The following is a 27,146-nucleotide window of genomic DNA, read 5'->3' as shown; positions in this document are numbered from 1 at the left end:
AGTCACACGAGGCTGGGAAAAGATCGAGAGGAAAAGTAGCGCAGAAATTGTTTATTTTGCCGTATTTCTGGTTGTGTTGATGCTCGTATTGAGAGGGGGGACAGCCTTGCAACTGCTGTGTCCATTTGGTAGTTTTATAGCATGTAATAATGTGATAGTAGATTGAAATATGATCTTGGTGAAAAGGGATTTAGGCCATTTTTCTTTACAAATCTTTTTATATTTTGATCACTTTTTGTTTGTTTGTGAATGGGAAAACAACAACTTGGAAAAAAGCGAGAGTCTGGGCTGGGGAGGAGATTTTACGTTGTCCGGGAGCATCTTCCTAAACAGTGAAAACAAGCTTTCATTTTGCTGCTAACGCCATGGAAGCAAATCTGTGACGGCGTGATGAACACACTTTGAGCACATTTCTGGGAGAAATACATAATAATGCCTTACACTTGTATTGCGCATTACAAGCCTGTATTACCGAGTTTCTCAAAGCGCTACACTGTAGTCATTATTCATTCACACCATATTTATTTCCTGGTGTTACCAAACGGTCTCCCATCCAAGTACCGACCGTCCCTGCTTAGCTTTCTGATTGGACAGGATCGGGCAGAGCAAAGGCGGTGTGGCTTTATATCTCCAGTAGCTCTGACAAGCTCCAAACATCGCAGTCTATATTTTAAAGCAGTACTAAGTAACTTGTTAACCTTAATAAATCCTTTCTAGTCCCTCTGGGGTACACGCCAAAAAAGCACAATTGCAACTTCGCTCTGAGTTGGAGGCCCCAATACACACAAATGGAATCACAAATAAGAAGCTAACAGGCTAACGGGCAAAGCTAACTTCGGGCGAACACCACTTAAACAGTATTTACAGCCAAGTTTGAGTGAAAAAAAAAAGATCTCCATTGTGTAATTGGATGTACAATATCCCTCTCTCCCTTTGTCTTTTCTGTCAGCGTAGTATTTACTCTCACGGACAATGAATGAGTAAAAAAACGTAACATGCTACGACACCTGCAGTGGCGCTTATGGCCTCTAGGGGCATGAGTTACTTAACAGTATTTTGAAGATCTTTAGAGGCATTTGAGCTCAGATTTATTCAGTTATTAATACATTATTCAAAAACTAAACAAGATATCCAAAATTCTTATTTTTTTCTTTTTACTAATATATCAACAAAATAAACCCTTGAATTTAAACCTAGTTCATTATTTAGATTTTGGTGCTGATAATACAGAACATTTTTTTTTATATGAAAACATAAAACATCATATTTCTATCTATAATCTACAGCAACAAATTCATTCACTGGATATCTCAAAATGTTCCCCATTCACCTGCAATGCCTCACACTGAAAGCTCTACAAACTTGATGTAGCTTGATATGTCTCGCAAGTGAAAAAAAAAAAAAAAAAATCCGACCCAAGTATTTTTGGTCCTTTCGGGGGAAAAATATTCGCATACAGTCGCTGTCATAGTTTTTTAAAAAGTGCTGAAGCTGCTGCACACTCGCCGTACAATGACTCCGCACCAGCCGCATATAAATAAAACATGGAGTACTTGAAGCAGTCGGTCTCTCCTGGCCAGCTCACTGGAGCGGCTCCACTCCGGGCCTCTCTCCGGCTCACCGACAGGCAGCACACATGTATCCACGCTCAACAACTCTTATCGATTCCCTCCTGTGCGCGATGAGAAATGCCAATGCTCCCTGTTCCTGGTTCATCTCCAGTTCACTTGTCATTCTCCATAATTCTGACAAAATCAAGACGTTTAGCCGTGATGCGGTTATGGCCAGACGGGGCAAGCTCCGAGGGCTGATCTCTCATTGAATTAGGGCTCTGTGTTCTGCCGTAGCGCCAGCCGGGACCTCTGTGGTGAAAGGGAAGGTTTGAAGTATTGGACAATTCCGCTGTTCATAAATCCAGCGGCGGACTCGAACAGATCCAAAAGAGATAAAAGGGGAGTTAGCTTTGCCCCGGGGGATACGGCTGAGTCCAGGCCGAGCCATCAGTTTTTTTAAAAATGTAGACAAAGTGGTCAATCATTGTCTTGACATATTTGGATTTTCTTTTTCATACAGTATGAGCCAACCAACGACTGCTACTTTGTGTTCAAAAGCAGGAGGGTCTGGACCCCCTTTTTACATTTAAATTCAATTACAGACTCTCCACTCAAATGTGTAAAACTCTCAAATCCCTAATCATTCAGAGCGACATTTGCGACTTCTCACATTTTATTGGTTCACCTGATGATTTGATGGATGATGTTGCCATTTCTCCTTTGTGTGATGTTTATTATCTATTTTTCTTGTTTCGTTCTTGGGTAGTTTCCCAATTACACCTGAATCGCAGCGATAATGCCGGGTCCAAGGCTGCACGCCTTTGTAAAGGACGGTTAAATTGCGTAATCTGGCAAGTCTGAACCTAAACTGCATCTGCGAAGGTCTTTGAGTTTGATCCAAACAAAAAGTGCAGCCTGCAGCATTCGGCACTGAAACCGCTTGCACCTTCCCTGAGATCCACTTCGGTAACACTTTAGAATAATGGTACATGAGTTCATGCATGATTTTCATGAACTTATGTATGAATTAATGCATGATTTCATGACACATTCATGCATTACTAAATCATGACTTCTCAGGAACAAACATGATCACATGTTGGTTCATGGATGACGTCATCCCTGAATTAAACGTCTAACTACTATAATGAATGTGCATGAGAATCTTAATAATTCATCATGATCATGATCATGAGGATCACATAAGAAAACCATGAATTCACTAAAACTGCAATGAAATGACAATAAAATAATCATGAGGATCATGCATGAACATCATATGGTGGAAATCTACTTGCAAATGATATCCCGTCAGTTTAAGTGGTGCATTACCCTGAACCTTTTAACCCGTAAAAGTGCACCTTAGTCCTGAAGAAGATGCAATGATTCTGGATTGTTTCTTCAAATTGAATTTTTGTGTGAAATTTAAAAAAAAAATTATTACAAGTACAGCATAACCAAATAAGATCTCCAGAGCTGGTCTTTAAAATGTTTAGGATAATGCACCACTTTAGTTGAGGGACATAATCAATATAAAATCATGATGTATTAAGGATTAGCAAATGATAAGTTCATGATTGCCGTACATTATATTCTATAACGTTATATTTTGTGTTCTTGTCCATAATTTGCAAGTAGATTTCCACCATATGAGTCATGATGTTCATGCATGATCCTCATGATCGTGATTAGTTGATTCTTTTATTGTCATTTCATTGCCGTTTTAGGGAATTCATGGTATTCTTATGTGATCCTCATGATCATGATTTTCATGTACATTCGTTACAGCAGTTACACATTTAATTCAGGGATGAAGTCATCCATAGACCAACATGTTCCTGAGAAGTCATGATTTAGTAATGCATGAATGTGTCATGAAATCCTGCATTATTTCATGCATAAGTTCATGAAAATCATGCATAAAGTCATGTACCATTATTATAAAGTGTTCCCGCTGCTTCATTCCCCTTCACACTATTTGCCTCTGGTTTCCTCTTCTCCTTGTTTCTGCTCTGTGGTTGCTCAGAACAGCATGCTCAGTTCAATATGATTCATCATTTACATGCAGTCCAAGCTCCCACAGCACATCCACCTTTATTTATACAGGAGTTAAACACCTTGACATCCTGAGGGACCGGGCCCCACGCTGCGCAAGTATCAATAAAGTGCGGGGCTGTATGCTGAAGGACGCGAGCTGAATCCTCGTGTGAACGAAGTGTCCTGAAGTACCCTGGGAAAAATTACACTGTCAGAGGGACTGTCCTGGTTAACAAAGCTGAGGAGAAAGTCCAACCTCCAGAGTTTATTCACTGGAGGCCTGCGCTTGCATGAGGACTGGATTGGTGGGACGGTGCAGAAAGAGTCCTTGTTTGTGATTTTTTGTTATAAAAATCTGGCTCCAAAGTATACAGTAGTTCTTGCCGATCTGATGTTGGGTTTGTCTCAGGCTTGAGAATGCCATTGTTGCTACCTTTGTTCAAAATGTGTTAATCACCAGTGTTAGTGTGACCAGAGGAAACTCTTCCTCTTGCCACAGTGAAGTTAGTTGTGTGTTTGTTGAGGGTTGTGTATAACGTGCAATTCAACATAGACTTGAGTTGGTATTATAAGATATAAAGTTTTTGGATTTATGTGAAGCCATGTAAAGAAATAGCCTCTAGGCATAAATTCCTCTCGGCACAGCAGCTAGTGCTTTCCAGCAAGGAGGTCCTGGGCTCCAGCCTATTGTACCACAAAAAACACGTACAATAGGCCTGGATGAATGAGAATGTTTGAGTGTGCGAGTGTGGCATGTTTACATGCATGAGTCCCATGTATGTTCATAAATAAGCACTGTCCCGACCAAATAAAGCTATAAATAAAACAACCTGGCAGACTCATTACACCTGTCTTCATCCAATTATCAGCTTCAGCCAATTATTGCAGGATTCTGCCTCATCTTTTTGCCAGCTGTGCTGCAACCCACCTCCACCCCATCACCGCCTCTGCCCGTCATGGACACATATGATCATGCTCACACATATTAACACCAATTCATAACACATGTCTTCTGCTTCTGCTCTTTGTATGTTTGACAAACTTATGGAGTACATAGAAAATCGATGTCATTATGAAGTCATCATTCACAACGAACCTTAGAATTAAGGCCTGTTGAAAGTCATTGTAATGTTTTTTTAATACCATTTATGGCAATAATATGGGAACAATTCATTTACAAATCTCCCAGCGCTTGACTTGTTGGCTTGTGCTAATGTGAAGACTTGTGAAATTGCTCTCCCAGAATGCCCTGGAGTGAACTGGCAGCTCCTCATTTTATCCCATTGCCTCAGAGGGATTTCATTTACAGCTAATGCATCACCAGTTTGGACTCTCTGTTCCGACGGTTTTTAAAAAGGACTCGATTCATACAGATTTGATATTGATCTTTTCACCCCCCAGAGCTCTTTAAAACATATCTCCCCCGAATGCTGCGATGTTCTCACACACTCTTTGCAGCTCGGTTAATAACTTGTTGACAGTGGAGTACATGCCGTGCCGGTTCGCTCCGTGGTTCGCAGATTTCCTTAGGCCAGGACCAGTTTGAGTTTGTTTCCCCCCCCAAAAAAAACTTCAAAACTTCAAGATGAGATACTTTCAGGTATAACATTGTAAAGTAAATATGCAAATGATGTAGTATGTTGGGTGTAAATCACAGCCTCTTCTATGAATAAATAAATAGATGAACATAATGAAGCTGTAGAGATAAAATAGAACCCAGATATATATACACGTCTACAAGAAATAGTTCTGAATTTTGTCTTAAATCTACATTACATTCATACTGTATACTTCCTTTTTTGTTTTGCTATGTCATAGAGTAAATTAGAGAAAAGCTGAATTGCCAGTGTGAAATAAAGGACTTTGAAATAATGAATGAGGTGGAACTCATCAATCTGGCATGGCGTGTTTACTGTACACGCATGAATCCCATGTCGGTTCATTAACATGCACCACTGCCCCAGTCAAATAAACAAACAAAAACCATTGAGAACAACTGATCTCTTATTGATGCTATGTCGTCTGTTTGATCGTGGGGTGATTTTTGCATCCGTCATTACCTTCCAAAGGTGGCCCAAACTCAATCTGTGCTTATAAATGTGTTTTAACAAGAGGATAAGGAGGGGGGTTGGGGTCCTCGCCTAGGACATTTTTTGAGGAATTGACATTATTCTTCCGTATTAAGTGCTTTACCTCTCAAAGCAGTACTACCTCATGCCCCTAGAGGCCATAAGTGCCACTGCAGGTGTCGCAGCATGTGGTGTTTTTTTTTACACATTAATTGTCTGTGAGAGTAAATACTACGCTGACAGAGACAAAGACAAAGGGAGAGAGGGATATTGTACATCCAATTACACAATGGAGATTTTTTTCTTCACTCAAACTTGGCTGTAAATACTGTTTAAGTGGCACTAGCCCACAGTTTGCTTTGCCCTTTAGCCTGTTAGCTTCGTCTTCGTGATGCCATTAGTGTGTATTGGTGGCTCTGACCCGTAGGCAGCGAAGTTGCAATTGTGGTTTTCTGGCCAGAGACACCGGTGGAGATGAAAGACCCCCCAATCCTCCCATTAACACTTGTATTACCCCCCCAGAGGAAGTACGCAAAGGATTTATGAAGGTAAACAAGTTACTTCGTACTCCTTTAACTCCCATCTGAACTGAGCATTTATTTTTTTCCTTTGCTTTTTGACGCTTTTTTAGTGTATATTGGTGCTTTTCTGTCACTTTTTGTCACTCTTTTGTGGCTTTTTCGTTTCTATTTTCATCCCTGTTTTGGTTGCTGTTTTGACACTGTTTTTAGATTTTGGGAAACTGGAAAAACATGTGCTCGGTCCGGGTGGGGGTTAAGAGGTTGATCCTAATTCTTCAAATCATCTAGAGGACCAGAGACAATATTCTGGGTGGTTTGGATGACCACCAGTCCCAAGAAAAGATTTTTCTCAGTTCAAAACGCAATACATGTACTCATCAATTGATTATAAAGACCCAAATTAAAGGAATAGGCCACCGCTTTTACATACCAAGATATGTTCTTACCTAACGTTAGTCGAGTTAATATTTACCCGTCTGGTCTTTGTCCGTGCGCTCTGTCACGCAAACGGAGCACATACGCAGCCTCTCCCACATGTCATATAGCTCCAAAAAAGCTCACGATAGAAGCTACCAAGCTCTTCCACGTGTTCCCTATTTAAATAAAGTTACGTGAAGTGTTTTCATGCGAAGTATATTTACACAGAAATGTAACATGTCGATTTTATAAGCAGATAAAAAGGGGTACTATATTGTGAGGCGTAATGATACGAGGAGCACAACGTCCGCGCAGTAACTCCCGCTCACTTCCGTCGATAGAAGCTGTGTGACTTGTAGAGAGCAGCAGAGAACAGTTGAAGAAGCTTGGATAACTTGTGAACAATGCCTTTTACGTGCATCGTGCCGGGCTGTGATAACAAGCAGAAAGTATATAGTGTAGTAATGTTTCACAGATTTCCAACTCACCCCGGACGACGACACAGGGCTCAGGACCTCGACCATGAGGTAGGAATGCGCAGCACTTTCCGAAAATATATTTTCTGCTTGTTGTAAAAGGCTCTGTACAAGTCACGCAGCTTCTATTGACGGAAGTGAGCGGGGGAAGTCTTTAGGAGTTACTGCGCGGACGTTGTGCTCCTCGTAACATTACGCCTCACAATATAGTACCCCTTTTTATTTGCTTATAAAATCGACATGTTACATTTCTGTGTAAATATACTTACACTTCACGTAACTTTATTTAAATAGGGAACACGTGGAAGAGCTTGGTAGCTTCTATCGTGAGCATTTTTGGAGCTATATGACATGTGGGAGAGGCTGCGTATGTGCTCCGTTTGCGTGACAGAGCGCACGGACAAGACCAGACGGGTATATATTAACTCGGCTAAGGTTAGGTAAGAACATATCTTGGTATGTAAAAACGGTGGCCTATTCCTTTAAATGTCGCAGGCATATATCAAAATCCCGAATAGCCCAAAACACATAGAACTCGTGGGCTGATAGTGTTCCCCCACCTGCCCATCCTACTCGTGCCAGGAAACCGAAGTGACTGCAACCCTCCACACGCAGTTAGCAGCCTGTTATTTACCCCTGACGTCTCGGGCCCAGGGGTGGGATGGGTTTTCTCTGGGTAACCACCTCTTTCCTCTGCGTGAGGAATGGGCAGATTCTTTCACTGACAGGGACCACAGCAGGGCCACCGCAGGCAGAGCACACAGAGCTAAGTGTTTCAGGGCAGAGGTGAGCTCCTGCTGAGGGGAGAGTTCCAATCGGAGGAGAGTGATGAAAGAATAGGCAGCGCTTCATTTTCGGCTAGGGTTGGCGGGCGCACCATAGCCTTGCCGATCCCAAAATGGCTGCTCACTTATGGAGTGCCCTAACTGGTGGCTTAGCGCTCAGGAAATGGCACTTAGAACCAAAACGCCACCAAAACATGACAATCAAACACCAGAGAAGGATTATCACAAGTCATTTCTATTTTCTCGAAGCAAAATCCCCGCAAACAACGGCAGCTTTTATGATTCCTCTTGATCTGATTATCTCCGCTAATATGCTAATAACGCTAGCCCCGCTCACCCTCGTCTCCGCCGTCAACCCCCGTCCGCCGCAGGATTACAACCGAAATGAAAATAATCCGTCAAGCCGCCGTTCTCCGGGAGCCTCGAAAAGTAAACAAAAGAGGCAGTCCCATCGCAGCACTTAGTCACAAGTGTAATCACCGCTCCTCCATCCAGCGGGGGACCCATTCAGGAGCTACTTAGGCTGTTAGCGCTAAATGAGCTAGCTTTATTGCCTCCCGGTTTGTAATGAGTCTCCCGGCCGTACCCCGCCCGGTCGCGGAACACGTCTTTAACCAACGCGCTCGATGTTTATTAGCCATTGTGGGAGAGGGCAGGAGCGCTCACTTGAGTGGACGGGGCGGCTGCGCGGGACAAAGTCTTTAAATGGAGGAGCATATGGGGCCCGGTGTATTCAGATATAGTGAAGGTAGATGGCTTTTAGTGCAGACGATTTCAGAGGATTTCCGAAACTCTTGTGTTCATTCGGTTCCGCACGGGTGAGCTCTTGCATATCCAGGTTGTCTCCATGCTGTCTTCTTAATTAAAGCTATTAAAGGTTGTTTTTGTAATCAGGCAGATGGTTTGTTTACGAGTGACGTATAGGCGGCTGACATGAATTTGCCAATATAGGGAGAGCTGGCTCAAGCGAGAAATATCGGATCATCGCCAGAGGGATGAACCGCATCACGAACCGGGACAATGCCAGGGTCGCCCCGTGCCCGAAAGAGTCACAAATATCACAGATGGATCAGAGAAGCCGTCGAGATCAGGAAACTTAACGTAATAACATCTGTGAACCGGGACAAATCCAGGCCTATACGACACGTCTCCTGAGGAAGATCACAGGAAGTCATCGAAAATAGGGGAAAAAAAGGTAAACAAACCTTCGGTCACGTTACAAGAACTATCTTTGACCTCTAAACCCCGGCTTTAACCAAGTGCATTTTCTCTGGTTCGCCTTCACCCAGATCTGAAAGCTTCCCGACGGGAGCTCACAGCCTATAGGCCAGTGTGACGCCTCATTTGAAAGCTAAGACCGACAAAGCTCTTCTGCGTTGTCGCCGCATTTATGGGTCTTTTTTTTGTCGTATTTTTGGCGCTATTGTGTCACTTTTTGTCACTTCTTTTGTCGCATTGTGGTATTTTTGGCTACATTTTGACACTTTTTCCATCACTTTTTTGTTGCCTGTTTTGCAACTTGTTTTTGTTGAATTTTTGTCTCTATTTTAATGCTTTTTTTTGCTGTGTTTTGATTGTATTGTATGTCTCATTTTGTCGCTATTTTGACACTTTCTTCAAGAAGATTATAGATTTAAAGTCGAACTGGAGAATGTGCTTGGCTAAAGGAATAGTTCACCATTTTTCCATACTGAGATATGTTCTCAGTCGCGCAATATGACTTAAGATGTTGTCAGCATTTGGCCTCTCCCAGTATATTCCTATGGCTCCAAACAGGGTAAAGGTTAGAAGCAACCACGCTCTTCCACGGGCACGCACAAAGACTCGTCTAAGCTCAGGTATGAACATATCTCAGTATGGAAAAACTGTGAACTATTCCTTTAAGGTGAGGGTTTAGCGGTTCATTGACCTATTCCTCTCTTTTAAAACTTTAGCTTGAATTGGAGCGCCCAACCATAAATGTGTAAGGAACTGGATGGCGCACCACAATTCCAATCTCTCAAACTTCCGGTTCATCAGATCGCAACTATCTCCACAGGCAGAGAAAATGTTTATGCGCTCCATGGTCTTATCTCACATTACTTATTAACAACTTGATCACAGGCAAAAACAAGACTCAAACCAATGGAATCACTGTACAAACAATAAAAGTACTGGACAAAAAACCCTTACAGTATCATCACTGCAATATTCTTCAAAAGCACAAACTCTTAAACTGGGAAAATCTCATAAAATATTCAATCCTTTGTTCAATATACAACGTAATTCATAATCACTCTCCTCCGCTCAGTCAGTTTGTTAACAGTAGAAACGCCACTCGCTCTCAGCGGGTTCTTCTGGTTCTTCTGAGACGAAGTGTCTTCAGTCAAAGCGCCTTCTCGGTGACAGCAGCTAGAGACTGGAACTCCATCCCAGAAAGCCTAAGAGATCTGTCAACCTACATACTGTTCAAAAAATATCTGAAAAAGTGCTTAATAACACAACACATATGTAACCATTAGTGCTACTGAAAATCAAGCTACAACAGACTTCTCATGTTTGACTGACCGGACACCTTCAAAGGGAATGAGGTGATTATTGTTTTCAGATCACTGATTGGTCAGAGGCGCCGAGCACACGTTCCCATGGCTGCCGATTATGCATTAGTGCGCAATTTAGAGTCTCTTTCTTTCCCTCCGCTAATATCTTTATCAGTGCTCGAAGAAACTATTACTGTTGAATGTGATCGACTGTGTTTGCACCCCAAATCTGGATGAAACCTTTTCACACAAATGCAATCTTAAAAGTGCACCTTTCCTGTTACGGACTCGAGGAAGGAGAAGAAATATCATCCTTTGTATAATTTCTATTGTCTGTGTATTTCCTCTACTTGAATTGCTGCGTTGAATAAACCGGAACAAGGACGGCCATCTTCTTTTGAACGTCGAGTATTGGTAATGGCAGTTAATAACACTCTGGCTTTCAGGTTTAAAGGCCAACCGCGGGATTATTGTGTTTTCCTGAATGTGGCCTTAATAGGCAATCGAGAAGCAGCTCAAAAACACTCATCCAAACTGGAGGTCTGTGCCAGATTCACCAACAAAAAAACCCCCTCACATTTGGAGTTTTTTTCAGCCTTAATACCAGTGGTTTTTGTGTGTTTGTTTGTAATTAACAGGACAGCCATTACAAAAAGGAAAGGATTTTTAGTCCTAATTTTATAACGTCCCTTTTACACGTAGGTCCAGTTATTTTTTTTAGAAATCGTACTTCATTATGTGTTATAGTTTTCATTTAGTATTTTATGTACGCTTATGTAGACTTAATACGTTTCTATCTATCCAAGTTGCTTTCAGACTTTTTTTTTAATATGATCATACCGTATTAAGAAAAAGAAAAGCTTTGGTTTGGTTTACAATCAATGAAACATAATGTATATCATCTGATGGTCAAATACACGCCTGGTACTTTTAGTGTGGGCAGGACTGGTGGTCTGGAAGCCGGTCTTTGAGCCTGTGAAAATCTGCATTGTTCTTTAGATTGTCCGGGAGCCCAGACCATTCTTTGGTGGCTTTGTAGGAGAAGACTGATTGGGAGAAGGCAGACTTTCTCTTAGGAACATTGCAGTCACCCCTATGTATAGACCTTAACGCTCTGCTTGTTAGCTTAGAGCGTAGCTATACATATGATTTTAAAGGAACGGGCCACCCTTTTTCCATACTGAGATATGTTCTTGCCTGAGCTTAGACAAGTTGATGCTTACCTGTCTGGTGTTTGTGCGTGCCCTCAGTCACGCAAAACGACCAAAGATGTTGCTAGCATTTGGCAGTATATTCCTATAGCTCCAAATTTTTTTCCAAGGACACTCACAAAGAACAGACAGGTACGCATCAACTCGTCTAAGCACAGGTAAGAACATATCTCAGTATGGAAAATGGTGGCCTGTTCCTTTAAGGGGGATGGGGCAGCATTAAGGATTTTATGTACCAAGCAGACATCAGAGTACATGATCAGATTGTCAAAGCTTAGTATACTGTATTTTTCAAGTTTACTGCAGTGGTGGTACCGCCCAGGCTTTTTTATTGAGGATCATTACATCTGGTTATGTAATGATCTAAGGGGGTTTAAACGGTCTGTTTGGCTTGAGACCATGGTGATATAATATACCAGATATGCCATATGATTGCATTGAAATACGATTTTGCTGCTCCTGATGTGCTGGAAGTGGACGATGTTAAATTTCAGAACACGGCATACCTTTCTGTGTCGGATCCAGGATCACACCAAGGTACTGTATTTGACTTCAGTTTAGCTGCAACGAAATCTGAGGGAAGGTAGGTCAATGATGTACAAATTATAGGAAAGTTTGCAAAGTGAGTACAGCATGAACAGAATTTTAAAAAGTAAACGATCAAGCTCCTCCCCATCTCCCTCCTGATTGGACCTGGCGGGCTGGTTCACAGGAGCAGCTCGTCTCATTGGTCAACGCGGGAGGATACGAGACTCTGATCAGTTGCTGGGAAGGGATGACTTCTCAAAACATTCCAGACAATCACTTTAAATCGAAGTTTCTTGGAAAATAGTCGCATGACCCAACTCTGTTTACTACGTTTGTCAAAAAATACAAAAAATCTTCACACGCTCCTCCTGTGGCGCTTGACCCAAACCCAAAACAAAAACGGAGACACGCAATGGCATCAAAAGGCAGCGTTTCAAGGAGAGTATCGCGTTGCGTCGCCCATGACAGAACCCAGCGCACGGCCCGCTTCAACCGCGACACGTCTTCCCCCCCCCTGATGGAAAATACCGCCGCCTCTGCCACGCGCTTCCATTCAATATCAAACAGGCGAAGTGCAAGTGTAACTAAATATAGGCGGCGCTGACCAAAAGCTGACGGGGAATTGGCTTAAAAAACGTGCCCGGGATTAGATGGTTCGGGGGATGGAATTAGCATGGTTGTGACGCGCACCTGTTGCAAAATACATGCAGTGGATCGAATTGTTTTCACTTTAATGGATTATATGGATTTAAGCTTCATGCGCTTGATTCACAGCAAAATGATTCATAGGTTTGATTTCCAAAGACGTTTTAAGAACAACTTTCACTAAGAGCTTCCCCTAAAGCCTCAGTAGGATCTTTCCTTTTGAGCTCATGTGTTTAAGTGACATTCTTCAACTATTATCCAGGTTCCCCCGGTCATTTGAAGCCAGGTCTGAATGAAACAAAACTCTCTCGTGGTATACTTTTGAGCAACTGTTGTCGGGAGTATCACGTTGGACACATGACCGGTGTCGACAAAAGAAAGCACAATGTGTTTTACTAGAAAGTTCAAATTGCTCAGACTCATCGCATTAGTATTTCATTTGTTTTCCGATTTGGTCAATTTAAAAAATCAACATTAAACTCAATCCATGACCAGGATTGCTTAAAGCATATTGTGCCTGATCTTAATCTTTAAAATCATAAATTTAGCACGTTCATGGCAACCCACATCTGTTCGCAAAGTGAACACATTAATGGGCCATTCATTTCCATTCTGTCAAATATTTTCCCATATATTTTCATTTTGTCGAATATTTTTCCGTTATTGTTCTCTTTTTTCGTCTATTTTTGAACTGAAAAAGAGATGTGGCTTGTTTCACCTCATTGCCTTGACTATTCTATAATTTAGCTTCTTTGCTTGATAAACAGTGTTCTCTTAATGTAGTTTGTACATATGGTTGATTGAATGTTCCTCTGAATATTTGCAAGCATTTAGGAATTTTATTTACTTTAACTTGGTGAATAAACTTGCCTGTGCCGTCATGCACAACTGCACTAATATAGAAGCTGCAGCTACGCGTTCGACCTGAGGTGGCAGTAGTGAGTATAAAAATGACCAGGGGCTAGATGCAAGTTGGTCGTTTCATACTAGGACATGGCTGGAACATGTAGGGGGAGGAAAATACTTAATTTTAACATTTTTAAACTTTGTATAGTCCCTTTAAAGATAATAAGATTTAAAGATATTTTTTATAATAAATTGCAATTTATACAATACTTCTCCTTTCTTTTGCATGTTTAAAGGTGCAGTATATAACTTTTTATGTGAAAAAGTTGTATTTGTGCGTATTTCCCCTTATATTGACCCAGTGGTTGTATTAGTGGTTAACATGGCACCTTTACTCTCCATCACAGTGGTCTCTCCAACGCCCCAGGATCAAATGTTTGGAAGGTTTTCACTGCTGCTAAACCCTCTCACCAGAAAACCTACAAAACAACTGATCCTGGAGCATTGTAGAGCCCACCTCGATGGAAAGCAAAGGCACCATGTTAACCACTCATACAACCACTGGGTCAATATAAGGGGAAATACGCACAAATATCACCTTTTTTCCACATAAAATGTTGCATAATGGACCTTTAAAATATCTCATCTTATAAACTTTTTTAGTAGTAAATCCTCAGATTCAGGTAATGAAGGAAGGAAGAAGCACAAAGAAAAACAATAGACAAAGTGGCTAAAAGGGTCCTAGAGTAAACAAAGCAGACCTTCAAAGGAGTTTGAAAGGCAACCGATGAGACAATGACGTCAAAGACTAAAAATAAGGCACCATAAAAACAAAATGACAACTTCGTCATGAAAAGTTAGCCTGTGGAATGCATATTTTATTCATATGTATTTATTTCCATCTCTGACAGACAAAAGTATATGCCGCATGTCCGGGATGTGCGGGGGACCATATGAAGTGAACTGACCCCGCATGTGTGTGCGCGGGTGTGGGTGTCCGAGGGGGGAGCTGTCTGCCTTTATCCCAGCCTTATTAACTGATCATCTGGTCCACGCGCTGTCACAGCCCAGTGGGTCCTGGCAGCGGGGGCCGCGAGAGGGAGGGGGGGCGTGGAGTACGGCGGAGCAATGATGCCAGAAAGCGGCTTATCTTGATGGATGGCTTCATTATCACCTTCTAATTACAGGTGGATTTTGGGAGGTGGATGCATTACCTGACTTTGGTTACACCGCGCCGCTGTAGGGGGTCAGCTGGTTGGCATAAGGGGGGGGTCCGCAGGCTTCAGTTTCTCCGCTGAGGGCACTATGCAAAATACATGAGGGCTGAGTGGGTATACCTGACGTGTCCAACCCGCGTCCATCACTGCACACGGGGACAGCGTGTCCCGATGAGACCCAAGAGGGAGGCTACCTGGATATAATTATGTCTTCTATACTAAGGGTAGGCAACGTCAGGCCCGGGAGCCAAATCGGGGACCCTCTGCCCCCACCAAGATGATTTTGAGCGCAATGGGATGAGACTTTAAAGATCTAAACATCGATTAAAGCACTTCAAACACTCCAGACCCCACATTTCTGGTTTATATCAGTGGTTTTCAACTGGCAAAGTGGGAACCATTTTCAGTGAGTCACGAGCTTTTCCAGGCTTGGCATTTCTTTTAATATGTATGTGCTGGAAAAATCATAAAAGATTTCCCAGAGTCTGTTAAAATGAATTATTTTGACCATGATTTCAACTTATTTAATAGTCATTCAACAACAGTTTGTAAGATCATGGGTTATTTTTCATTATTTATATAACCAATTCATTAAAGGAACAGGCCACCATTTTTACAGACTGAGATATGTTCTTGCCTGAGCTTAGATGAGTTGATGCGTACCTGTCTGGTCTTTGTGCGTGCCCTCAGTCACGCAAAACGACCAAAGATGTTGTTAGCATTTGGCCTCTGTATTCCTATAGCTCCAAACGGGGGTGAAGTTGGAAGCAACCACGCTCTTCCACGGGAAAGACCAAAGACCAGACAGGTACGCATCAACATATCTCAGGATGGAAAAACGGTGGCCTGTCGCTCTGGCCGCTCCATCATCGCTGGTTATTAGAGTGAATCCACTTTGATTCTGGCGAAGGTTCACCAAGCATCCATCAGTGAAGTGACAGTTACAGAAAAACCCTATTTTGGCTGATAGTCGCTGAATCCCGGAAAGAAATCCCAACTTCTGGCGAGTGGCCTCTTCTTTAGGAGGGTTGAATATGACAGCACTTCTTGTCGTAGCCAAACGCGCATTTTCACCATGACATTAGCATTAGGTAAGAAAAAAAGAACAGACGTGTCCAGAGTAGGTTAGAAAGAGCTCCTTCTTCACAGCTTTCAGTGCAAACATGACGTCTGTTCGGGACGCTCAGGGGGTGCGTTTGTTTTTTTCCTTTAATAAAAGTTGGTACGCCTGCGTTTCATTTCTTGTACCCAATCGTGTCATCCATACAAATAGGAGTACCTTCTTTTTTTTCCACTTACAACCTTCTTTGTTCCAGCCTTCACATCTCCTTTTCACCTCTGTCCCGTGAGAAGGGATGAATGAAATCAAGCTTTGCCAAAAAAAGATCAGACACAGTAGCCTAATCTTATTCTACTTCAGGAGGAGGTACTGCTTTGGTATCCCAGCGATTGTCTTCTCAATGCCAAATCAACTTTAGATAATCCTTACAAATCTAAGAACTTACATTTTTGGCCTGGGGACCCCATTTTGGTCACTTTTGAGAGATAATTCTCCCCGTCAAACCTGTGGATTCCTGCAGTAGAACGTCCCATCCCCGCTCTCGCCTACACTCGTCCAAATGCGAGCCATGAACCTAATGCTGGCTGATCCTCTGGTGTTATATAAATGCATGGACACTGATGAGATGGCCTGGAGAGCGTGTGCGTGTGTTTAGCAGCCCGTCGGTGTCGCCGCGGCACATGACGGACTTACTCATGACGAGAAAGAGCTCATTACGCAGATCTTAAAGTCCCTTCACTTGTTGGTTCATTTTGTCCAGACTCATTTTTTAAAACCTCTTAACCCCCACCTGAACCGAGCAAATATTCTCCCAGTTTGGCTTTTCAAGAATCTAAAAAGCTTCTTGAAAAAAAAAAGTGTGAAAATAGTGACAAAAATTAGACAAAAACAAGGATGAAAATGCAACAAAACAAACAAACAAAAAAAGCAACAAAAAAGTGAGAAAAAAGACACAAAAAAACAACAAAAAGTGATGAAAATGTGGCAAAAATGTGTTGAAAACCCAACTAAAAAGCAATGGGAAAACAATGACAAACAAGTGACGACAACGTGAGGAAAGAATATCCATTTAGATGAGTTTCGTAGGTCTTAGCTTTCAAATGAGGCGTTACATGGCCTATAGGACATGGGTAAAGCTGAACTTGACAATAATGATACTTTCAGGATCCTATTGAAACAGCCAACATGCACAAGTGCCACTTTACTGTGTTCTCAGGCTCGTCTTTGTACTTTTTGATGCTCTCATGAAAAATCAAATGGATTTGTTCAACGTTTAAATGACGTTTAATCTTTCTTGTTACTAACATTTGGATAATCTTCTGATAAATAAAGATGAACAACTCGCTTTGCTGGCTCTTGAGTAGAAAAAAAAGCTACATAATTAGATGGAGGTTCAAAAACAGCTATACGTTGTTGTTGTTTTTTGACACATAACAAAATGCACATCTTTCATTTGACCTATTTGTGAATGAATTGCAATGACCCGATGGGGAAAAAGGTATTGACATGAAGACTAAAGACCTGGCCTTCAAATTCTTTTGTTTAAAGAGTTGTTTGTATGGCTTAAATTTTGGAACGCACGACTGTAAACTCCCCCAGTGGTGAGATAATTATATCGAACACAAACTGCACTTCTGTTTCGTAAGACTCTCCGGTCCTGTTGCTCAATATGCTTTTCTCTCTGCCCTTTTCATCGTCATCCTTTAGTCGGGAGACAGTTTTTAAGGAGTGGCATGTTTTTGTACAAAGTGCTGAGTGAAAGCGTACCAGCTTTTTTTTTTTTTTTGTTCCAAGAATGTTTCATTCATTAATAAAACAACTGAAAGTCAACAGGTCTAAACTTGAATCTTAATAATAGAACAGAAATAAACTCTTCATTTGACTTTCTTTAATATCTATAGATCTTGAGACACGTGTAGTTGTGTTTATAAAATGTTTACACAAATATCCAACATACCTTTAATAAAAATACAAATCTGGAGAGAATGTTCACACTGCGCGTAAAACATCCTTCTTTAACTTTGTAACGTCTTCGCTGTGCGTCAGGTGAGGTGCTCTCACATAAATCCCGCTCTGTTGGGGAGGACTTCTCCAAGCTGCGCGTAAATCTCCCACTATCGCCTTTACGCACCGCTTTCTCCGCGGTCGCCTTTCTTTTACGCATCTATCTCGTTTAAAAATCAAACTTGTTCGTGTATATAAATATATATGCGCTCCTCCTCGCCGCCCTGTGCCTGCGCTTCTCCTCTCCGCCTGGCTCCGCGCTGCAGAGCCGCGGTGATGTCAGCCCGCCTGGGTCACTTGAAGGTCAGCAGCCTCGGAAGGGTTCACGCAAAGTTCACTCGCATATATTAGGCAATTCAATCTTTCATTCCTCCGCGCGCGCGCTGCGAAACTAGTTGGGAAATGCGGCGCGCAGCGGAACGCAGCGCGGGCTCGTCATCGCTCCCGTGCCTTTAGTCGCCGATCCGTTTAGATTTTTGTCATTTTTTTCGTGGGAGTGCGCGTGTGTGTGGACAGAAGAGAGAGGCTTTCCCTGCTGTCAGCGCAGCCCGGGACAGAGACACACAGTCACGCTCTCTCTCTCTCTCCCCAGGCTTGTTGTTATTATGGAGAGGTCCCGTAGAAGAGCGTTACGCGGGACATGGACACTACTACGCCTCTCCTAGCGACCAGAACACAAAAAATCATAATTCCTGCACGGGACGAGTAGAGGATTTTTTTTTTTTTTTTTTGCTTTGCCAATAGGTGAATGAGCGAGGGGGAGAAAGAGGAGGGGGGAGAAGCAGCAGCAGCAGCAGCAGCAGCAGCAGCAGTCGCACGGGCAGGAGAAGACGCAGGAGTTTTGATGGAGTTGTTCCGTGTCGTACGATTGTGAAGACGAATTGCCGCACGAAGCGAAGAGTTTGCTTTGTTTTGGGATTCTTTTTTTTTTTTTCACTTTTCCTCCCCCTTTCCCCCCCTCCCTCCATTTTGGACATGTTCGACTGCATGGACGTGCTGGCGGTGAGTCCCGGACAGATGCTGGACTTCTACACGGCCAGCCCGTCCTCGTGCATGCTGCAGGAGAAGGCGCTGAAGGCTTGTATCAGCGGACTGGCGCACAGAGAGTGGCAGCACCGGCGGAGCGCGCACTGTGGGTCCCCCCCCCCCTCCTCCTTTTCTCTCTCCACACACACACACACACACACACACGCACATGCACGCACTTGTAACTTTTAACCGCTGCTGCTGCTGGTGGTTTGGTTTGGTTTGGTTTGGCGTCGTTGCTCCGAGTGATGGATGACATAGGGCTTGACTTTGACTTTTTGTGACTTTTTGTTGCTATGGCAACTTCTTTCCCAAAACCCATACTTTGAATTAGTTTCAGTGGTTAGTATTTGCATAGAAGACATGCTTATGGAATTGTGCAATTCACTTTATCACAATTTATCATAAAGTGTGAGGATGAAAAAATGACCCTATCCTTTCTTCCTTTTCTTAAAATAGCAATTGCCTTCTCAAACTATTGGTAATTAGTGATATATCTAAACACCCTGAACCAGATCCTTCTCTAGTAAGAATATAAAAGTGACTTCCTTCATCTGCCGTGAACTACAGCTCGATTGTTGTTGTTTTGCCGACAGTGCTCCCTGAAAGTTGCTCCAAAACTCATCCCTGCGAAGAATTGGGACATTTTTGGAAAGTTAGGATTGACTTTGGGACACGGCGGAGAAAGTACAAGGCACGCTCTCCCTCTTGACAGTGTTGTAAATGAACCCAAACATCAGGCTCTTGGAGAAATGTAAAAGTTGTCTCTTAAGGGCTGCCTTCGACTAGATGTCATCCTTCTGCACGTGTTAAATATTGTGCCGAAACCCAAATGAGAAGCTATGCAGTAAGTTGTAAGTTGTTTCCAATTGGCTTCATGTTGAGCTCCGATGAGGTCTGGAGGTCTATCATTTTGTCGATTTTGAATTGCATCTTTGCTCCAAGGAAAGCAGTTTTTAACCAAGCGCATTTTCTCCAGTTCAGCTTTACGCAAATCTAAAAGCTTTTCGACCGGAGGGGTTTTATCGTCTTGTTTGTGTCACTTTTTGTTGCTTTCTTCATCACTTTTTTTCCCGTCGCTTTTTGCCGCTTTTGCGTCATGTTTTTGTCACTTTTTAGGCGTGATTTGGGCGCTTTTTCATTGTGCTATTGTTGCTCTTCCGGGACGTTTTTGTTACTCTTTTGTTGCTCTTTTTTTGTTGTATTTTCATCCTCGTTTCCGTTGCTATTTTGCCACTTTCTTTTTTCCCGATTTGGGTGATGCCAAACTGGTGAAAACGTGCTCGGTTCAGGCTCGGGTTAAGAGGTCACATCGCTGCAGTTTAGAGGCGAACTTGCTCTATTGTTATGTGTCCTCGAGTCTTGGTTTGACGTGGCAAGTGTCAGTTGTTTTGCTGAGAACACATCTTAAGAAAGTGATCCCATTCTTCCGCTCACGGGGCCGACTTGAAGGGCGAGGGAGGGAGAAAGTGGCTGCCCTGAAAACACCGAGAAAACATGAATCCGATATTGCTGACATTATCTCCTCATAAAAGAAATTTGGACCAATGTTATTTTTATATATTTTTTTGCTTGAGGGCAATTTTTGAAAATGTATTTGGGAAAAACGATTGCGTTCTGGAGTACTTTGGAATCGCACTTCAGTGAAACAGGTTGATTTTTTGGGGGGTTTGAAGTCGATGATTAGATGCACGTGATTGTGTTTTGATGAGTCCTGAAAAATGGTTCCATGTTGCAGCATGTACGTGGATGCAGGAAGTGTGTAGTAGTAGTATAGTAGGAGTAGTAGTCAAAGTAGCATCTAATTGTCTTAACTGTTGACATATTTCGGGGTTAAATGTTGTCTATTTTGTTCCTGCCTTGAATGAATCTACATCTAAATGAGTGATGTAAAGTAGTAGCAGTAATAGTATGAGTAGCAGTCATGTAAAAACGTATCTTTAGAGAGTGTAAAAATGGGGAAAGTAGCATTGCATGTAATGAAAGTTTGCTATGTATCTTTGGATTATTTTAGTTTAACCGCTTGTTTCAGTTTTCTATTTAAACAAGTAGCTTCTATACATTATTTGCAGAATCTTTCCTTTGTTCATCGGCCAGCAAGACGGCATTACGCGGATTTATAAATGTGCTGCTGCTTTGACTGGACATTTAGAACTATAATCATGACCAGCTATTTCGGCCAGTCGGAAAAAGGGGCAGAAATTCAAAATGGAATAAAACCGACTTATAGCCACATGTATCAGGCGTGAGCTGCTTATTTTGAAAAATAAAATAAAATAAAACCTTGGTCATGATTTTGCAGATGAGCCACTACAAATGTGTGAAAAATTTAAAAATCTGAGCATTTATAATAGATAGATTAAATAATGAGTCTGAAGCTAGCGGCTAATAGCGCTTTAAAAACGTGACTTAATATTCCTTAATTTTTTTTGTACAACCGAAAATATTTTTAAAATGTCCCATGAAATAGGTTTGACAAAATTAGAATTAAATTATTAGAAATGTGAAATTATTGTCATTCGTCATATCAAATTAGTAATTGAAAAAACACACACCAAAGCTATTACATTTAAAATTCAGACATTTGAAATATTTGTCTTTGTTGTTTTTACTGATGTTTTTTTTTTTTAATTCATGAATAGACATATAAAATATATATTAGCAAATAAAAAATGAGTTTTGCAAAATAAGTCAGGTTTTATCAATTGGCCATTTTTGATCTTACGTTCGGGTTCAGGAGCGCTTTAGCCGTGGGGGCGTGTCCTTTTTTCACCCGTGACGTGACACGAGGCGACGGGGGCGAGTCACGACCACTCGCCCTGACACTGATTTAGATAAATGACACCCACAGCAGCCCCCACGCACCCCGCACACCCCACTTACCAGTTAAACAAACACACACACACACACACATACATATATCGGGTACGACAGAGGGACATTATGTTTTCCCCCTCGTATCTAGATGCTTCAATTTGATTTCTCAACCTCTTACCTCCTGCCTTTACTGAGCGCAATTTCTCCAGTTCGGCTTTACCCAAATCCAAAATCCTCTACTGCAGAGCAACAGTGTAGTGCCTCATTTGAAAGCTATGGTCTACAAAACTGATTTTCCAGGTTTTTTTGGCACGTTTTTGTCACTGTTTGTTGCTCTTTAGTTGCTTTTTTCTTGTGTTGTTGTTGCTTTTCTGGCACGTTTTTGCCTTTCTTTTGTTTTTTTTATTTGCCTTTTTGTCATGTTTTTGTCACTTTTTTTATTTGGTTATTGTTGCTTTTCTGTCATGTTTTTGCCACTCTTTTGACAATTTTTTTTGTCACATTTTTGTTACGTTTTCATCCTTACGTCTTCGTCGCTATTTTGATGCTTTTTTTCCAAGAACCTTTTAGATTTGGGTAAAGCCAGACTGGAGAAAATGTGCTCAGGGTGGTTCAGGTGTGGGCTAAGAGGGTTAATACCACATTACTTTTGTTATATTCCTTATTTCTTCAACGCGTTTTCAAAATTCCCACTTCTTCACTCAGAGACACGTTTATGAGCCCGTTTCGAAACTTTCCCGGAATCAATCCTATCACGGCTATTCAAGCGAGAACAATCCCGCTCCATGCACAAACAAACCCAAACAATAGCTTTAAGATAGCGTTTTAAAGCAAAAATCTGCTTAAAAATGACCCGGTCCGTATAGAGCGGCTCTTTGAAAACGGACGGATTCCCGGAGATTCGGCTCCGCCTCAAAGAGCCATAAATCTCCTCCGTGTCCGCTCCGTCGGGCTGATGGATAGGCGCTCGAGCCTCCAGACGAACGCGACACACATGTTTACCCAGCAGCGCTAACAGGCTCCTGCCAAAGACCCAGGACGGTTGAACTTGCGCTGAACATTTGTTTTTATTTGCGCCGATATCGCACTTATTATCCGGCTATAAAGCGAGTCAAGAATGTCGAAATGAGTGTTGGTTTAAGAGTTGGATGTCTTTGTCCTGTCTTGCCCATTTCACGCTGCTTATTGTCTAAATAAAGGAGGGGGAGGGAGAGCTAGAAGCAACATGATCGAATAAAATAGATATTCTCCATGTGTTTGGGTAGGTCAGTGGTTCCCAAAGTTGGGGTTCGGGGGTCAGAGAGCCCCCAATCCCGGCCCACCAAACAAGTAAGACTTCAATACAAAATGCATTTTAATTCTAATGCCATCTTCGTCCCATTCCTGTGCAAAAAAAGTGACATTTTCGGGTCCTCGCACTGTTTGTTTTGAGCGCTCGCCTGCCGCTGTGATTTAGTGTCATCTGATAAAGCCGCGCTCCTCGGGAAGTGTTTGCTCAAGGGCGCGCAGTCACAAGTGGCCCTTATCAGCCGCAGCGAAAGTGCGGAGCTAGCCGTGACCTCTGACCCGCGGCGGTGTCCGGTAACGTGATACAGCGGAGAGGGATCACCGCTCCGTAAGGGCACACATTAGTCAAACAGAGAGCTAATAGCCTAATAAGGAAGTGATTTTAGTTCATTTGTTATCTTTGAAATCGTGTCGTTGGAGCTGCTGCTAGCAAACACTGTCCGGAGACTTAGATTAGCTTAAAAGAATCAGAGAAAAGCGGCTGGGTCACTGTTAGATAATGTCCAAAAGCTTTTGTGACTGAAAATAACTACAAACTTAACATTTAGAAATCTCTTTTTTTAGTAAAGCCTAAAGGACTTCTCCAGCGGGACGTCAGTGTCTCTTTAAGTAAAGATTTTAAAATGAAACAAAAACGTACCATGTGAAATGAACAAAACCCTGGTGTTGGGCCACATTTCGTATTCCTTGCCAGAGCCGTGGTCCCAGTGGACGGAGTGTGGCCTGATTTCTTCATTTGTATAATCAAATAACAGTGATAAACACCAGCGTCCTTAGTGCACCCGGCTAATGTTCAGAGTGCTGCGGTTCACCGAGTCATTGGAGCATTGCACAATTGTTCAACGATATCAGCAGCACTTGTGTTCGCTTTACGGTGGAGTTACACAAACACACTGGGCTCGTGAAAACAAAGCGGCCAAAAAGAGAAAGAAAAATAAGGAGAGCCGAAAACAGTTCATAAAGTTATCGCTAAATAACTCACTGTAAATGTGATTTTACTGCCGTTTTAGAACTGTTTTTATTGCCACAGTAACAACTTTCCCCCTATAATAATCAGGTTTATGAATGCTTGAATGCTTTATCATCTTATCTTTATTAAGTTTTGTTCTGTAACTTACCGTGCACTTACTATTGATTTCACACTTGTAATTCACAAACATACGTCACTGTTTTGTCCGTGTTGTATCACTTTTGAGTTCAGCTGATGACGATGAAACAGACAAGAGTAAATAATTACTGCTATATATTATTTGATCTAAAATACTTTGTTGTTCTTCTGAGTTAGAATGAACAACTTGTAGGCCAAAAGCTCTGAGACACTTGTGTTTTTTGTAGTGGTGGGACACGATTCAATTTTTTTAATTAATCGCAATTAATCGCATTTTAATCAAAAACCAAAAACTACATTTTTTTTGCACCTAAATTATTCAATAATTAGATAGAAACATGAGTTCAACAACATATATTATTGTTAATTTGTATAGTTATTCAAGTAACAGAGGCAAAGGGTTTTAGAAACTCTGATCACTCATGTAACTTGTAGAGGTCATTAAACAGTAATAATAATGCCACATTTATATAAAAGCAAAACATAAATAAAGCAAAAGGGCCATTAAACTGCACCTTTAAGTGTTTAATAATTGCAGTAAACAAAAATCAAAGTGCCATTTCTTATACTGACAAGGGTTAGGGTCATTGTGGCTCAGAGTGGGCGTGGCTGAATGCTAACATTAGCATCGAGGACGTCTCTGTGTTTGCACCAACATGTTTTACATTGAGATGGTATTTTAGACTTGAGTAACTGCGGTGGAAGGACAACTCTTTTTTGCACAACCTGCACACAGCAGTTCAGCTGTCTGACGTCCCATCAGGATGTTTTTAAAACAAAAGTGATGCGTCTCCGTCCACTGCTCTTGTGGGCAGATTTGCGTCAGATATACGGGCGTACCTGAAACACACAAATAGAAAGTTTCCGGCGCGGGAGTTCCAGTTTGGGGGGGAAATCGGGGGAAATACGATTAATTGCATTAAAAATATTAACGCATTAAAATCTTTGTAATGAATGAATCGAAATAGACACGTTAAAGGAACAGGCCACCGTTTTTCCATATTGAGATATGTTCTTACCTGAGCTTAGACGAGTTGATGCGTACCTGTCTGGTCTTTGTGCGTGCCCGTGGAAGGGCGTGGTAGCTTCCAACTTCACCCCCATTTGGAGCTATGGGAATACATTGGAAGAGGCCAAATGCAAACAACATCTTTGGTTGTTTTGCGTGACTGAGGGCACGCACAAAGACCAGACAGTTGCATATCAACTCGTCTATGCTCAGGTTGGAACATTTTTCAGTATGGAAAAACGGTGGCCTGTTCCTTTAAAGTCCCACCCAAACTGTGTCTGTTAGGTTCATACATTCTGAGCAATCTTTCCCCCCGACACAGGAATCATCAGTGAGTCCAAGTGATAAATAATGCATTGGTTTTATATAGCGCTTTTCTGGACACTCAAAGACGCTTTACATTGCATTATTCATTCACTCCATACCCGGTGGTGGTAAGCTACTATTGTAGCCACAGCTGCCCTGGGGTAGACTGACGGAAGCGAGGCAACCAGTCTGCGCCATCGGCCCCACCGACCACCACCAACCACTCACTCACTCACTCACACACAACATTCGCTAGGCTTCCTGGTGTTACCAAACGGTCTCCCATCCAAGTACCGACCAGGCCCTTCCCTGCTTAGCTTCCCTGGTCTGACGGGATTGGGCATCGTAAAGGCGGTATGACCTAAATGTATAAGAAATCATCTCACGGCCCAGCAGAAATGGTCTTGTTGGACGGATTTGGCCCACAGGCCGCTGGTTTGACGTGTCTGTTCAAATATTATATATTTTTTACATGACTGAACCCAAACTGATGTGACTCTGGAATCCTGTAAAGAGTTTATAAAATTCAACTTTTCTTTGACACCGCCTCAAATCTGCTTAAAGACATCCCCCTCAGCGATAAATACCGCTCTGATTCTTGCACCATACCATCAATACGTATGGACTTTAACACCCTACAGCATTTATAACATGGAGACTTTGATTACGGCACTTAAACATGCTGATGATTACAAACCCAGTGCGCGGACTTGCTTTGGGGCACAGATGAAGGGGATATAGAGACAAACACAGGAAACCGCCATGCGTTTAATGTAAAGCCATTTGTTTTTGCCGTCGGTTTTCAAAGCCTGGCCCCCCCCGTCAGGCACAAAGCAGCGGTTAATCAGCCTAACGCGCCGCCTTGATCACTCGAAAATTAACATCGGAAGCGCGGAGGGGAAGTGCGGCGGCGGTCAGTGTCAACGCGGCTAATTAGGACCCAAGAGGACGGCCCATACGTACACCAAGAAGAACGTGGCATTTCACTGGGCCCCGCAGAGGGACGCCGGCCAATCGCGGGAGAGTTTGGAGAGGAGGGAGAGAAGGGGGGGCGTGGTCAAGGACAGGAAGAAGCCAGGGGGGGCGTCCCGAGGAGAGAGGAAGCCGGAGACGGCAAAAGGTCAGCGGTGGGGTTTGGGGTCATATTTTGGGCACTTAATCATGTTAAAAGAGTAGGTTGAGACTACAGGCACTTTTATGACTTCAGTGTCCAAGATTTCATTTTCGTGGCAGCTGTAATTTGCTGCATGTCTCTCCCTATTGTTCCCGGCAAGTGAAAGTATTGATTGTTCACGCAGTGGTCGAAAGTGGAGATTTTTAGCGAGTTTCCTCCATTAACATCTTAGTTTTCATGTCAGAGTTCGACAAAGCTTACGGTGCTTCTTATTATATCAATTTTTGTCCGTGAGAAGCCATTAGTCGCTCCTACGGGCTCCAAACTTTCCAGTCCTGGGCTTAACAAGATGTTGAAGTTTTATTCTGAGGGATTTTTTTTTAAATATCTAAATCCCAGCCTGATTTATTCAGCTTTGAACCCCAAAAAACTAGGCAAAACAAGATCCAAAATCCCCTCTGAAAATGTTTGTGTTACTAATATGCCAATAAAATAAAACCTTACATTGAAATCCAGGTTTATCCATTATTTAGATTTCGTCACTGAAGAGAATTAAAATGACAGAAAACTTGCAATAATTTTATTTTAAAT

General features: G+C 42.3%; 1 protein-coding gene across 2 annotated transcripts in view; it reads left to right on the top strand.

The window, feature by feature from the left end:
- The window catches only part of LOC306974123 (retinoic acid receptor beta-like), a 300,752-nt gene that overhangs the window by 194,686 nt on the left and 78,920 nt on the right, over window positions 1-27,146 (top strand). Inside the window, exon 1 of one of the 2 annotated variants that reach the window (XM_079571268.1) lies at window positions 18,103-19,020. The exons of the other annotated variant lie outside the window; for it this stretch is intronic. Within the exon in view, the coding sequence (XP_079427394.1) occupies window positions 18,864-19,020 (157 nt within the window). The 5' untranslated portion in view covers window positions 18,103-18,863. Of the gene's footprint in view, window positions 1-18,102; window positions 19,021-27,146 lie in introns of those variants that run through there. 2 annotated transcript variants of the gene reach the window in all.

This window comes from Gobius niger, assembly GCF_951799975.1.
Source record: "Gobius niger genome assembly, chromosome: 14".
Taxonomy (NCBI): Eukaryota; Metazoa; Chordata; class Actinopteri; order Gobiiformes; family Gobiidae; genus Gobius; species Gobius niger.
Note: the sequence above shows the minus strand (reverse complement) of the source record. Positions and strands in the feature narration are given on the sequence as shown.